Source organism: Petaurus breviceps, unplaced genomic scaffold, assembly GCF_028583685.1.
Source record: "Petaurus breviceps papuanus isolate PSGF00001 unplaced genomic scaffold, PetGlider_PUasm1.0 90294, whole genome shotgun sequence".
Taxonomy (NCBI): domain Eukaryota; kingdom Metazoa; phylum Chordata; class Mammalia; order Diprotodontia; family Petauridae; genus Petaurus; species Petaurus breviceps.
The window spans coordinates 1,233,030-1,248,023 of NW_027187208.1; the positions used below are offsets into that span (position 1 = coordinate 1,233,030).

A 14,994-nucleotide genomic window follows, 5' to 3' on the forward strand; every position below is an offset into this window, starting at 1 on the left:
CTCTCAGTACTGTCCCTCACCAGTGGACAGTATTCACTCTCTGTCTGCAGGACAGTCTCAGGCCTTCTTAACCAAATGCCAGGTTCCAGGACTTCTTCAACAGGACAGTCTTCCACCAGTGGACAAATCTGGCAAAATAACATCAAAACAGACAGACAAAGTACCAGCAAAACAGCCATGTCTCCTCAGTCCTTGGCAGCTCAGGGGGCAGGTCTCAAAAGTCCAGGGCAATTCAAAGCGGCCACCAGCAATCTCTTAGTCTCTCCCTCTCCACGAGGTGCTGCTTCCAAAAAGAACTTCCGCCTCTCTCTTGTCTCTCCAAATCTACATCACCAGCTCCTCCCACTTCAGGACTTTCTTTTCACATCAACAAGCCCATCCCACAGGTGGGATTAACAAACTCTGGGTTTTAATACAATCAATTTGAAAACCAAGCCAATACAGGGGAATCTTTAATTGCCATTACTATCACACCCACCCACAGCTGTTAAGGGAGCAAAGGCTAGGTGGGAAAAAGACTCAATTATTTGAGCAGAAAGGATATAGAGTAAGTCTCTTTTGTAATGCAGCAGTGATGCTGAACTGAGTTAGGGAAGATGAGAGTTAGAATCCTGTTTCTGACACTTACTAGCTGTGTGATCCTGGGCAAGTCAACTAACATCTCTGGGCATGAGATTCCTCATCTGTAAAATGAAGAGGGTTGGCTTGGATAACCTCTATGATGATCCTTTCTAACACTAAGTCTATGATGCTAAGTTTTTAATGATAGGACTGTAGGAATTTGTCTAAGCCTGGCACAAAATACTGAAATGCTATTCTCTTTCTCTCTCTCTCCCCCTCTGTCTCCCTCTCCCCTTCCTCCTCCCCCTCCCTCCCTCTCTCTCTCTCCCCAAAGGCAGCTGTTGGTAAAGCGGATAGAGCACTGGGCCTTGGAATCTGGAAGACCTGAGTTCAAACTGGGCCTCAGATCCTTACTCCCTGCGTGATCCTAGACAAGTCACTTAACACCTGTTTGCCTCAGCTTTCTCAATTGTAAACTAGGGCTGTTAGCACTTACCTCCCTCCTAGTGTTCTTGTAATCTGTAAAGTGCTCAGCACACTGCCTGACACATAGTAAGTGCTTTAATGTTTCCTTCCTCCCTATTTACCAACCTATCCCAACACATAGACCTCACAGGAATCTGAGTGAGACTTTTCTGATGGTAACCCGATGCTTGAAAAGTCCAAAGAAGCCACGGAAAACCAACCAGGAGGGTGGTCTGGAAACAAATATCTCATCACAGATACTATACTTTTTTTTTAAGCAATCGGGGTTAAGTAACTTGCTCAAGGTTACACGGCCAGTTATTTCTGGGTGTGGTGCTAAGTATCTGTGCCCGGATCTGATCCCCAGGTTGTCCCGACACTGGAGCCAGTGCTCTTACTCGCTGAGCCACCTGGCCACCCCTACACAGATACTATAGATAAACTTGCATTCAAGTGTACCTAGTATAAGATTGTCTATTGAGAATACTCAATAAACACTGTTAATTGACTTTGTATACAACCAGGATGAGCTGGACCACTGGACAAAGACCACTCTGCCTATCAATCAGATATGTATATGAGAGAAATGTGGGGTCTGAGGACAGTTATGGGAAGTCTATGCATTACACACTGCTTAACTCCCCTGCTGCATTACAATAGAGGATCCATATCACATAAATGAATTCAGGGTTCTCTTTCTCCCTTCCAACCTACAGTTCAGGCTCTGACTACTTGTCTTGTGACCTTAGGGCAGTTTTCTTCTTGGTGCTCCAGCTTCATCTCTCAAATAAGTCCCAGAGGTGCTGTGGACCGTATCAAAAAGATATTTAATCATGTACTGGATAGGCAGGAGGAAATGTTTAATGGAAAAGGGCATTGAAAGTGACATCAGGAGTGGGTTCAGATTCCACCTCTGACACTTACTGTCTTGGACAAGTAAATTCTATTTCTCTGTCTTAATTTCCTCATTGTAAAATGAAGTTTTCTAAGAATTCTTTCAACTATATCTTTTGTTCCAGTGATATCATTGCTTCTGCTATCCCAAAGCACTACTGTTACAACAGCATCTGGAAGGTCCTTATATGTGATTTACTATGCAATGATAACCTTTCTGTGGATCAGAAAAAATAAATTCAAGACATTTAGTGGAGACTAAACTTGAATCTTCTGAAATCTCACCTCTAGAGCAGGTCCTTCCCTGACCAAATGTCCTTGGTGGCTCTAATGGATGGAAATGTATGTTTTTTAATCTACCTCCTTACTCTGATATCACTTTCTGTTTTCTCCCCATTTTTTCTTGCTTGCTACCTTCATTTCCCCGCCTTACCCAGCATGGTATAGTGGTTATAGTATTGGACTTGTATGCAAGAAAAGACCTGAATTCAAAACCTGCTTTAGACAATTACTACCTGGGGCCAGTCACTTGCCTTTTCTGGACCTCTGTTTCCTCATCTGTAAAAGTAAAGGGTTGGAATCTAAGGTTCTTTTCTTAGCTCAAAGTCTAGGACTTATCTTTTATTTCTCCCACCCTCCACAGTCCCACATTTCTATTTCTACTCTCTCCTCACTTTTCCTAGTCTTCCCACCTTCACTGTCCTCCAGCTTTATTCCTACCCCTTCCTCAATCTTCCTACCCCACCAGTCCTTAACTTCATCCCCACTCCTATTCACCCTCATTCATGCCTATTTCCATCTCATGCTTTCTCACTTGCCTCTGCACCCTTTCCTTCATTATTCTTTCCTCTCATTCTTCCCCCTCCTCTTGGTCTGTCTTCCTTTGCCTCCCAAGAGAATGCCACCCATGGGCATGATTCATAATGCAACAATAGGCTGTCAAAGCTATAAAGCCTTAGCTGGCAAGCATCTACTCCAACCCCCTCATTTCAGAGATGGGAAAGCTGAGGCCTAGAGAATGAGAGATCTGCCTAAGGTTATACAAGAAGCAGATGGCTAAATTGGACCTAAACCCAGATCCCCTGTCTGACAAGTTCAGGGCCCTTTCCCCTTGCACCAAGTTGCCTGAGTCTGACTACAGGGCAAATTTAGCTCCCAGAAACCAGGGTACCAGCATCCTTTCCATCCTTCCCACTAATGTAGATCTCTGTAGAAAGCTTTCTTTATTCCCTAACAGCTGGAGCACTGACCAGCCTTGGAATCTGTGCTGTCCTTTCCTCCTTCCCCCACCCATGCCCTATCTGTCCCTTGATTCCAAGATCAGAAAACCTAGACTTGGAGTCAGACCATGTTTCATTCCAGTTTCTAACAGCAATGAGATGTATGACCTCAGGCAAATCAGTCTGTCTCTGAGCATAGAAGCTGAATGTAGTAAACACTTAATCAAGGCATTTTAATTCATTCTGAGACCAAACCTGCAGGACATATCTCACACATGCCTTTTATATGCACTGTAAACTCTAAATTATGATATGGCCATGAGCTCAGAGCCTTTTGTTTGGTATTTGAGCTCCTTCACAGTCTGGCCAGAGCCTACCTTTCCAATATGATTTTCTTCTGCTCTCCTACATGGACCTGCTACTGGAGGCATCCCTCTCTGCTTCTGGTTCCCGGGATACCTCCTCATGGACACCATGGGGAGAGTGGCCCTGGGCCTGAGATAAGCCTGCCCTGGCACACCGTGAACTCTGCTTGAGGTATACAACCTTGGCCCTCAGTTAAATTTGATCCTGGTAGCCTAGTCTCCTGGCAGCTTAAACTGCTGCCACCATCTCCCTTTTGCTAAGCCATGGAAGGTTTTAAGCAATAACAATGATTTACTGGGAAAAGAGGCATGCCAGTTATGTTCATAACAGATAGACAAAAAAAAGCTAACATCTTAATGGGCAAAAGTTCAAAGCAAGGGATATTACAGTCCCACTGCTGGACTCTACCTCTCTCAGACCACATCTGGGATATTATGCTGAGTTGTAGGCACACTATTTTTAAGGGCACTGGCAAACTAGATTATGTCCAGAAGAGGGCAATCAGGTGGGAGGGCTAGAGACCATACTATTCAAGGACTAGATGAAAGAACAAATAAAGGTAACAGATGCACTTTGTCAACCTTAAAACGCCACACAAATGACGGCTCATTATTAGTATGGAAGGACTAGGGATGTTTTGCCTATAAATGGCTTGGGGGGAAGAAGGGTGGGCACAGGCTCACTGAATTCAAGTGCCTGAAGGGCTATCATGTGGATAAGGGATGTATATAGTGATTGGGGAGGATAGAGGAAGAGCACCATGGAAGGTGACTAGAGTGCATGAGAAGGCATGTTTGGAATTCTAGAGATGGGGGGGGGGCAGGAGATGGGTCTGAGGTGGATCCCTGCCCTCCTAAGTCCCTTTCCACCAAGAGCTTGGATTGGGGCTGAGTTCTCCCCACTCTCTAGGCAAGAGCTTCTGACCCCATAAGGACACTACTGTTAGCAACAGAGGCTATTTTTATTCCTACAGCTTCCTTGACATCCATGTGTCTCATGTGTCTTCTTGGGCTCTGCAGTAAATGTAAGCTGGGGGTTAGTGACTTGTGATCTAATGGATAGAGGGACTAAACTCAGGGCCAGGATGCTCAGTGCAGACTGGAGGCACATTCCCAGAGTGAGTGCTGACTCTGCCTTGTGCACCCCAGGGTCAGTGCTGACTGTGAGCTTCAGTGCTGGGGCAGGTGAGCTCCATTCCCCTGTCCAGAGGAGTTCCCAGTAGGTCAGGGGTCATCTGTGATACCCTTAGAACCTCCCCAGTAAGGACTATGCCATGATAGGTTCTGTCATGTCCAGGGAGGCCTTTCTTGCCTTGGGGTATGTGATTTCTAGAAGTGTATCCATGTCAAAACAGTCCTGTGTGCCCAGTGACAGTTTACAGTTTGAGTTCAGGGCTAGATTAGGACTTCCTATAGCCCCTAGGGGAGTGGTACCTGTGCTGCCCTGGGGCAGGAGTGTGGGGAATTAGGCTCCTTATGGTAGGATACCCTTTTTCCCCAAGGCAGAAGGAACCCTTGTTCCCCAAGGCAGGAGGGGCAATGTATCTCTGGGTTGGTTCCATGTCTTCCTAAAACAAGACATGGATTGCATGTCTTGGGATGCCCTCAACCAGGACCCAGTGTGCTGATAGTTGTATAGCTGAGACGAGACAGAGAGGTAGTGGGATGGTCAAGTTCATGATCATCACCTAGCCGGGGCCCAGCTCTAGCAACTCGGGCACGAGGTGGGTGGGGTCGGCATCTAGCACAAGTGGCCATGCAGGCCTGACGGAAACGCCGATGCATGAAGCAATAGACGAGTGGATTGACACAGGCAGAGACGTAGCTGAGCAGGTGGATGAAAGAGATAGGGGCTCCTGAGAGGGCACGGTGGGCACCCTCCCTGTCAAAGGCACGCCATGTGTTGGCACTGTACAAGGGTAGCCAGCACAGGAAAAACAGCCCCACAATCACCAGCAGCATCCGCACTACCCGCTTCTTGGCCTGCAGCTGAGCCTGAGCCTGAGCCTGAGCTGGCCATGAGCTCGCACCAGGTCCAGGGCCTCGGGTTTCCCTTCTAGAGGTAGTGGGGGTCAGTGCTGAGAGTTCCATTCCAGATTGTTCTGAGAGAAGATTCACATAGCAGCCATCACCTTCCTGACCTGCAGACGCCCTGGTACTTGGTCCATTGGAAAGCGCTAAGCAGGGGAGGAAGGACTGAAATTAAGGTTGATATATGGACCCCAAAACCCCACCTAGTCACCTGGTCTCCTGCTCTAAGAATCCTGGAGCTCCTGACATTTAACTGCCCTCTGATTCTGCTTTTCTTGTGACCCCTAACCTAGTTCTGACCTTTGAGTCATTCTATGCTGTACTGGGATTCAGAGGAGCTGAGTTCTGGAGTGAATCTGGCTCTAAGACTTGCTACCTGTGTGACCTTGGGCAAGTCACTTATAGCCTCAGTGTCTTCATTTGAGAACGAGATGATTTCTAAGGACTTGGAGCTATGAGATGAAAGTGCTCTGGATCTGGAACCAGAGGACTTGATCTCCCGTCTCAGGTCTGCTGCTCAGTACCTGAGTGACCTGGGAACTTTCTCATCTGTAAAAACATCACTGAATGACCTCTAAAGTCCCTTCCAGATCTCTGTCTGTGAGCCAGTGGTTCCTCTTGAGCCCAGTGCTGACCTGGGTCCCTTACCTTCCCCCAAAGCTATCTCGGCTAGTTTTTCCAACCCCATTCCCTTCCCCTCCCCAGCAGCACCCTCCCGCTGACCTGGGCTTGGCCCACCAGGTAATCCACTGTGTCTGTGGTCCCCGTTGTGGCCCTGCTGCCCATGCCCGTGCCTCTGGCTCTGGCTCTCGAAGCGGATCCCCAAGTAGAGTTCACGGGAGATGAGACCGTAAGCCACGGCCATGACTACGCCAGGCACAAAGAACAGGAACAGTAGCAGCAACACAGACCTGTGGAGCGGGGGAGGGGCCAGGACATACAGATCATCCTATCAAAGTGCAGCTGACCTCGCCCTCACTCCCTCCCGCCCGACCTCGCCAATCAAAGCATGCGGGGACACCTGTTTACCGCAGCATCCTCTCCCCACTCTCCCCCAACCTTAATCAATCACGTAACAGCCCAGGGACACCTGCCTCCTGCACCTGGGACCGACACCAAGGGAACCACTGACGAGTTAGGAAACCGCCTGGGGACTAGAACTTGGGGAGCTGAGGATCCTTGACCACACCTTCACAGCGAGGCCCGCCCTCTGAGGTCTGAAACTTGCAATTTATCTACCTACGGTGATCCCAGCTCAATGGGGGAGGAGGATCTGGTGTGGAGGATCTGCCTCTGCGGTGGGAGCTGAGTTCTCCGGTGTAGGCAGCCTCGAGACCAACACAGGGGTATGGGCAGATTAGAGGACCAAGGTCTGCCAGGACAGGTTTCAGGGAGCAGGGAAGGGGCATTCTCTGGGTCTGCTGGGCACCCTAAAAAGCCCACAAGGAAGAGTCCCGTGAGAGCTGGTAGAGGGGTGTCTCTAAGGCGGACAGTACGCCCAGAGGTTTGAGGCTTACCAAGCCTGGCGTGCTCGATTGCTGGGCCAGCTGTGCGTGCACTGCAGAGTGCGGGGGCTCACTGGCCGCACAACAGAGTACACGGGATAGGGTAGCATGAGCAGCCCTGACAGCAGCCACGTGGCCACGATAACACGCACAGCATGGGAGCGTGTCTGCCACACGCGTGCCTGCAAAGGCCGGCAGATGGCGCTGTAGCGCTCCAGGGCGATGGCCACCAGGCTCAGGGTGGACACGCTCACAGACACTCCTGGGGAAGAGAGGTCAGGAGACACATGATCACCATGCCAGCTGACGCCAAGGATGACTTCATATGACCCCAACCTATCCTAACATTTACCCAACACTTGGAACCCCCATGTTCCTACAGACCCAGCTCCATCACTCCTACACATCCCTCTCCTCTCCCGAAGACAGGTGATGCAGGCAAGGGCTGGGAGCTCACCCATCAGGTAGGCGACAGCCTTGCAGACTACGGTGCCGAAGATGAAGGTGCCCATGAGGTTAGGCAGGAGGGTGAAGGGCATACAGGCCACAGCCAGGAGTAGATCGCTGACAGCCAGTGAGAGCAGGAAGGCATTGGTGACAGTGCGCAGGCGACGGCTTAGTCCCAGCACCGTGATTATCAGCATGTTTCCTCCCACGCTCAGCAGGAAAATCACCACATACAGGGTCACCCTCACTGCCAGCTCCAGCTCTGGGACCCAAGAGAGATGGCAACAGAGGCTGATCAGGACTTGCTCAACCTGAGGTTCCTCCACCTTATATCCCCAAAACCAGGAACCCTTCCCACCACTCACTCTGACCCTCTTCATTTTAAGGAAATCCCCATGTACCTTTACTGAAGTCTCCTTCTATTCAACTGAGAATTAAAACATTCTGCAAAAAAATGTGAGGTGTGGGAGGGTAGCATGGCTAAGAAGCAATTGCAAATGGAGATGAAGCTTAGCAAAGAGACACCTTTCTAGGGAAATTAAGCACTAATAATAATAATACCACCATTTATATAGAGCTTAAAGTTTGCAAAGGACTTTACATTTGTCAGCTCATTTGATCCTTACAACCTCTCTAAGAGGTAGATGCTATAATCATTCCCATTTTACAGTTAAGGAAAAGAAGTTAAGTGAATTGCTCAGGGTCACACAGCTAGATAAAGGAGGCAGGGTCTCTCCAGATTCCAGCTCCAGCACTCTATAACAGTGTACAACCTCATTTCTTCAGAGGTAAGGTCTTATTTGAGAGAATCAAAAGCCTAACCCTGAAAGAAACTTTTATGACTGGCAGGGAATAGTGACACTGCTGCTGCTTTTGCCCTCTTAAACCTGCCATCTGTAGATCCCCAGGCTAGAAGTTTGGAAACCATGTCCTCCAGGAGATCAAGACAGAGATAAAAAAGCTTTCTCCCCTTGGGAAGAAATGTGTGCAGGGATGCATAGCTCTCACTTCCAGAGCTAAAGAGCAGAGGTGAGAAGGCAAATTATCACCCTTGTGAGTTGCAAAGAGGTAGTTAGTTAATGGCTGGAAGGAAGGCTACTGGGGTAAAGAGTGTGAAGAACTAACTAGAGCTAGGAATGTGGCTTTTTCTCCATCTAAGGCACTCAAGATGATGTCACCTTACCTTAGAGCAGTTCATATTCTCTTACACACTCATTTTCTGCACATACAGAACAAGCCTGAAAGTTCAAAGGGGGCCTTGAGATCACTTAGTTCAGGGGTGGACCACATGTGGCCTCCAGGCCACAGGCTCCCCACCCCTAAGTTCTAGTTGAATTCCTAATTCGATAGTTGAAGAAACTGAAGCCCAGGGATATGAACTTGCCCATGATCACAAAGGTAAAAAAGTATCATGGAGGGGAATTCTCACGCAGGTCCTCTATCTAAAGTCCATGTTCTTTCCATTCAATAATTTGTCTTGTAATTCTTCATTTTTATTTTGTTTCCCCTATTAATGACTTCTGAGGGCAGTGCCCACCTCTGGTTGACCTTATCTCCTCCAGTATCTAGTAGATAGCTCTGCACAAAAGCAGACCCTTACTTTAAAGAAATGTTTGTTGAACGAGTAAAGGGAATTTGTTTACATTTGAGTGTTGGGAAGAAAATGGTACTTAAAATTATAGATAGGTATTGGAATTTTGTTGGTCTTGCTTTAAATTTTAGCCCTTGCCTAAAATTAGAGATTAGTAAATTATTTATCCTGTAAGTTAAAGTAATTGTTATTGTTTAGTCGTGTCTGACTCTTTGTGACCACACTTGGGATTTTCTTGGCAAAGATATTGGAGTGGTTTGTCATTTCCTTTTTCAGCTCATTTTACAGATAAGGAAACTAAGGTAAACAGGACTAAGTGACTTGCCCAGGGTCACACAGCTAGTAAGTGTCTAAGGCTGGATTTTAACTCATGAAGATGAGTCTTCAGTGTTCTATCCACCGTGACACATATCTTCCCCAAATGTTTAACTAAATTTTTAATTAGAAAAAAATATATAGATTATGCATTCTAGTTTTGCTTCCTTTCAACAGGGTATGGGGTAAGCCAAGATGATTGGCCTAATGCTAGGAAGCATAGGAAACCAGCTTAAAACTGGTATAGCTCCTTGGGTAGACTGCAGACATGGGCCCATTCCAAAGGAATGACCATACAAATATACTTTCCTTGGAGCCTTTACCTGGTTTCCCCTCTTCTATAATCCACGAGTATGAGTGTGGGCCTTGGATCTGCACACTTTGAGGTATAAGCCAAGAAATCTTTCTGTCCATACACTTCTCTTAAGCCACATACTATCTCAGTCAAACAGTTTTCAGTAAGTCCAGGTTTCTTTGGGGACTCTTTCTGCCCCCAGACTAGAGATTGCCCAAAGGTAGGCTCATGTTTCTCTCCTCAGGCATCAAGGGAGCTAAAGCTATTTGTGGAGGGAGTTGTGGGAATGAGTACCTATGCCGATGTTCATCCATGTTGCAGGGGCTTCGAGGAGCAAGAAGTAAACATACGTGGAGGTTGATGAAGAAAGTTTATTAACTGAATGAATGAAGGAAATGCGTGGATGATTTGTGGATGGGTCCATGGAGAAATAGATGGATGGACAGTGCATGGATAGGTAGGTGGGAGCATGGTTAGGGGCCATCTAGGTCATCTCCTAGGAAAAGCTATGGGGAGTTCCTCAGCAATGGGTAAGGGGATTGTAAAACTCAGTGAAAATTATGATGTTACCCAGTCAAGATGTTTAGTGAGACTGGTTTGTGATGGTTTTAAGGCAGCTAAGAATGCAGTTGGTAGGTGACCCCGGGCTGGCATTCTGCAATCACGTGAAGGATTCTTGGGTAATATCCACCCCTTACTTCCTTTCTCCACCATATATCAGCACTCTACCCCTCTATGCAGTCTGTCTGTGCTTTCCTATTCCTTCTCAAGATGGGAAAGTCATGCCCATTCAGGGCATCTTGGTTCTATGTAGCACTCTGCAGTGACTCAGCTCTGCTCTAGCACTTAGTACCGTGCCTGGCAAATAGTAAGTGCTTAATAAATGCTAGCTAACTGTCTCTACCCAAAAGTAGGGCAAGGGAGAGAAGAAAGGCTGAGCAGTGAAGAAAGGCCTGGGAAAAAAAGAGGGGAAAATTGGTACAAAGGTAGGAGGGAAAGGAAGAGTGAAGAGGGAGACAAGGATAGAGGAAAGTGAAAGTGTGAGGGGGGAATAATAAAGAAATTGTGGGGTGGAGGGTAGAATAAGGGGAGAAGGAAATGAAATGAAGGTAACAAAGAAGAACAATGTGAAGGAAAGAGAACACTCAGCAACTGGTGATGAAAAGAGGGGAAAACTAAAAAGATATTGGAGTCACCCACACATAGAAGATACTTGCATGAATGAGATCCTGGAGTATAGAAGGAGAGGGCTGAATATAGAACTTTGAGACCAATCACATTTAATGGCAGGCAGAGAAAGAGGAACCACAAGAGACAAAGAAAAGTTCATTGAGGTGCAAAAAAAAAATGCAGTAAATAGAGCACCAGCCCTGGAGTCAGGAAGACCTGAATTCAAATCTGGCCTCAGACACGTAACACTTACTAGTTGTGTGACCTTGGGCAAGTCACTTAACCCCAACTGCCCTCCAAAAAACAATAAAAAGAAAAACAAAAACAAGTTCATTGAGGTGGAGACACCCAGGAAAGCTTGGAGTTAGGAAGCTAAGGCATGAAAGGATCCCCAATTAGGGATGCTGTAGAAAGGCTTAGGAAAACAGTGAAGCAATATCTGCTGGAAGAAAGGTATGGACAGTGACAAGGCTCTTTCCCTCATTCCCCACCTCCCACACTCAATCCCCAAAACCATGTGTGGAGGAGGCTTTGGAGATTGAGAAATTTGTAAGGATGAGAAAAGGAAGAAGGATGAAGTGGACAGATCCTTGCCTGGATCAAGCCAAGAAGGAGCTCAGGAAAGGAGTTCAGTAAATCCTGAAGTAGAAGCCATACTACAGGAGTGGTGACAGACCACCTCATTCATTCATTCAGCCAGAAAAGCTAAAGAGCAAACAAGGTAGTCAGATTGCCACTAAGGAGAATATAGGGTCTATGGAAAGGCTTGAGAGAGGGAGGAATGGCGTATTGACAGGATTTTCTAGAGTCAGAGATAGGGTGAGGATAAAATTACATTTGATTTTAAGTTTCTTGAGAACAGGGGCTATAGGGGCTATATAATCTCTCTCACTGGATCCGTAGCAATGAGCACATAGTAAGTGTTCAATAAATGTTTGTTGAATTAAAATGTCCTACCTGGATCGAGAAGCCTTAGAAGAAGTTCTTGACCTTTTTGTATCATGGTCCCCCTGGCAGTTTGGTGATCCTAGTGAAACCTATGCATCCTTTCTCAGAATAATGTTTTTAAGTGCATAAAATATATCTGATTACAAGGGAAACCAATTATATCAAAATACTAAAAGTTCCAAGTTCTCAGACCCCCTGAAATCTATCTGTGGATCTCTCTGGGTCCTTGCATATCAGTTTAAGAACCCTGCCTTGGAGAATATCTCAACCAGTATTTCCAAAATTGTTTCTCAGGACCTACTGGTTTCATGAAAAATGAATGAGGTACAGTAAAGGAATGTAAATATCTGTGGTATTTTTCCCTCTACAATATGAATGTGAAATGATATGTTAAAATAATAAAAGCTCCCATTTCTTTAGTACTTTAAAAGGTTTATAAAACATTTTCTCACAACACCCCTGGTAGATTTGGATTTATGGACTACAACAGAAAATATAGGAATGATAGGCTCTTGGCCAAGGATAAAGTTGTGAGAATCAAATAAGAATGACAGAACTCTTTGGAGCCAGTAGCCACTCCACCTATTGCTTGAAATGCACCTGAGATTATAGAAGAACAGATTTCAAAGCATTCAAAGAAAGAAGCAAGGCCTTATTAAAAGCAAGCCATGCCACACTACAAGCATTTCCTTTATTTTTTGGGGGGTGGGGTTACTAGGATATCAGGAGACTGTTGTAGATACAATATACATAGATTTAAGTAAAGCATTTGACAAAACTTCTTAAGTTATATTTCTGACAAGGTGGAGATGTGGGTTAAATGACAGCATAGTTAGGTGGATTCAGAAATCTGTTGAATAATGAAACCTGAAAAGTAATTATTAATGGGTTTAAGTTAAGGTAGGGGAAGATCATTAAAAAAGAAATGTGTCTCTTAAATGCCTAGTATGTGCCAGGGAGTATACTAAGTGCTTTATAAATATTATCTTATTTGATTCTCACAGCAGTAACTTTGGGAGGCAGGTACTAAGTTATTGCCCCCATTTTACAGGTGAGGAAACTGAGGCAAGGTTAGGTGACCTTCCCAGGGTCATACAGCTAGTAAGTGTCTGAGGCTGGATTTTAACTCAGGTCTTCATGACTACAGGTCCAGAACTCTATCCACTGTACGATCTACTATATTCTTGTCTCTGCTGTTCAACGTTTTTATCAGTAAAACACAGATGAAGGGGTCAGAATGATTGTCAGATCTGTAAATGATATAAACAAATTAGATGACAGAGTAAGGATCTAAAAAGATCTCAATTGATGAGCCAAATTTAATAAGTGGAAGTCTGACAGGGACAAATATAATGTCCTATTCTTGGGTTAAAAAATCAACTGAATAAGTACAGGACTGGAAAGGGCATGGCTAGATATTGGTTTGTCTGACAGTGATCCTGGGGGTTCCAAGGACAGTATCAGTGAACAGAGGGACACAGCGACCAAAAAAATCTAATGTGAGCTGAGACTGAATTTAGAGAAGTATAATGCCCAGTACAAGGGACATAACAGGGAGGCTATAGCTCTGCATGGATAGACTGTGTCTAGAGCAGTATACCGAGTTTTGTGTGCAAGTTGTCAAATGTGCAGCCTGCAGGCCTCCAACACTCCTGAGTATGGTCTGAATCAGATTAAAATGTAACTGGGAAATATTTAATGAAATACATAAAAATACAATAAAACACAGATAATGTTAATATGTGGTTTTCTAAGTCAAGATGTGCCCACAGGGATCTTTATGTATGGTTTAATGGCTCATTTCTATTTGAGTTTGATACCACTGAGTCAGTGTCCTAATGAAGTTAATCAGAATGGTAAGGTGATTGGAGACCATGCCATTGAACAATTGGTTGAAAAAACTAGGGATGTTTAGTTTGGAGCAGAGAAAGCTCAGGGGAGACATGATAGTTAAGTGCTTGAAGGGCTGTCACTTGGAAGAGAAATTAGACTCGTTATGCTTAGCTCTAGAGATTAACATTATGATCAGTGGGTGGAAATTGCTGAGAAGCAAATTTCAGTTTGATGTAAGGAAATTTTTCTAACCATTAGTCCTTTTCAAAAGTAGAATGGAATGCTTTGGGAGGTAATGAATTTCCTTTAAGTGGAGGTCTTCAAGTGGAAAAGTTGGTTTTCTACTCGTTAGGGATATCATAGGAGGATTTCCCACTCATGTACAGGTTGGACTAGATGCCTTGGGAAATCCCTTTCAACTCAAAGATGCTGTGAGATAAGGAGGCTAAGTATTATTTTTTTTAAGAAATTGGGGTTAAGTAACTTGTTCAAGGTTACATGGCCAGTTATTCTGGGTGTGGTGCTAAGTATCTGAGCCCGGATTCGATCCCCAGGTCATCCCAACACTGGGGCCCGTGCTCTTACTCGCTAAGTCACCTGGCTGCCCCTAGAAGGCTAAGTATTATATGAACATACATCCACATATACAGATGAGGTTAAAACAGTAAAGTGTCTTGCCTATAGTCACATGACCAGTAAGTATTGGGACTGAAAGCATCTATAGATCATAGATGATGAGCTAGAAAAGATCTCAAAGGTCATCTAGTCCAACCATCTCATCTCATAGAAAAGGAAACTGAGGCCCAGCAAGGTTAACTGACTTACAGGTATATGGATACTAAGCATTAGCTTTAGGATTTGAATCCAGGCCCTGAGATTCCAGTACCTTGACTCTTTCCTGCTAAGCTGCCCTCCCATGGACCCAGCCACAACTTCAACTTCAAATCTAGAGCTTCTTCTATTATTACACCTCAGTGTAAAAACACTTACTGTGGGAGGCAATTTTCTTCTCTGAGCCTTCGTTTTCTCATCAATCAATCCATTAATAAGAATATTTTAAGTGCCTACTATAGGACAGGTACTGTTCTAAATCCTGGTGATACACATAGCATGTGAAACAATTTCCACCTACAAGTTTATTTTTTTACTGTCATCTAGTCTAGTCATTTTTGAAAAATGGTGGTAATCATATTTGACCTATTTACATCTTATGAGGAAAGGGCGTTGTAAATCTTAAAAACTACAGAAATGTGATTATGATGTTTATAATGATATATTTCAAGCTCCACGTGTTCAATTCCCTTTTTCTTCCTTCCTTCCTTCCTTCCTTCCTTCCTTCCTTCCTTCCTTCCTT

At 45.1% G+C, this 14,994-nt stretch overlaps 2 protein-coding genes across 4 annotated transcripts in view; both read right to left on the reverse strand.

Annotated features, from left to right (window-relative positions):
- Window positions 1–7,889, reverse strand: part of ILK (integrin linked kinase) — a 491,171-nt gene extending 483,282 nt beyond the window's left edge. For 2 of the 3 annotated variants that reach the window (XM_069107864.1, XM_069107862.1), the window contains exon 1: window positions 7,880–7,889. The gene's annotated coding sequence lies outside the window, so the exon portion shown is untranslated. Of the gene's footprint in view, window positions 1–7,878 lie in introns of all 3 variants that reach the window. The other variant, XM_069107863.1, reaches the window with a different exon arrangement.
- Window positions 917–14,994, reverse strand: part of CCKBR (cholecystokinin B receptor) — a 17,826-nt gene continuing 3,748 nt past the window's right edge. The window contains exons 2-5 of the mRNA XM_069107861.1: window positions 7,499–7,750; window positions 7,054–7,303; window positions 6,260–6,447; window positions 917–5,682 (exon numbers count right to left, since the gene is read on the reverse strand). Coding sequence (XP_068963962.1) covers window positions 5,111–5,682; window positions 6,260–6,447; window positions 7,054–7,303; window positions 7,499–7,750 — 1,262 coding nt within the window. The 3' untranslated portion in view covers window positions 917–5,110. The remainder of the gene's footprint in view (window positions 5,683–6,259; window positions 6,448–7,053; window positions 7,304–7,498; window positions 7,751–14,994) is intronic.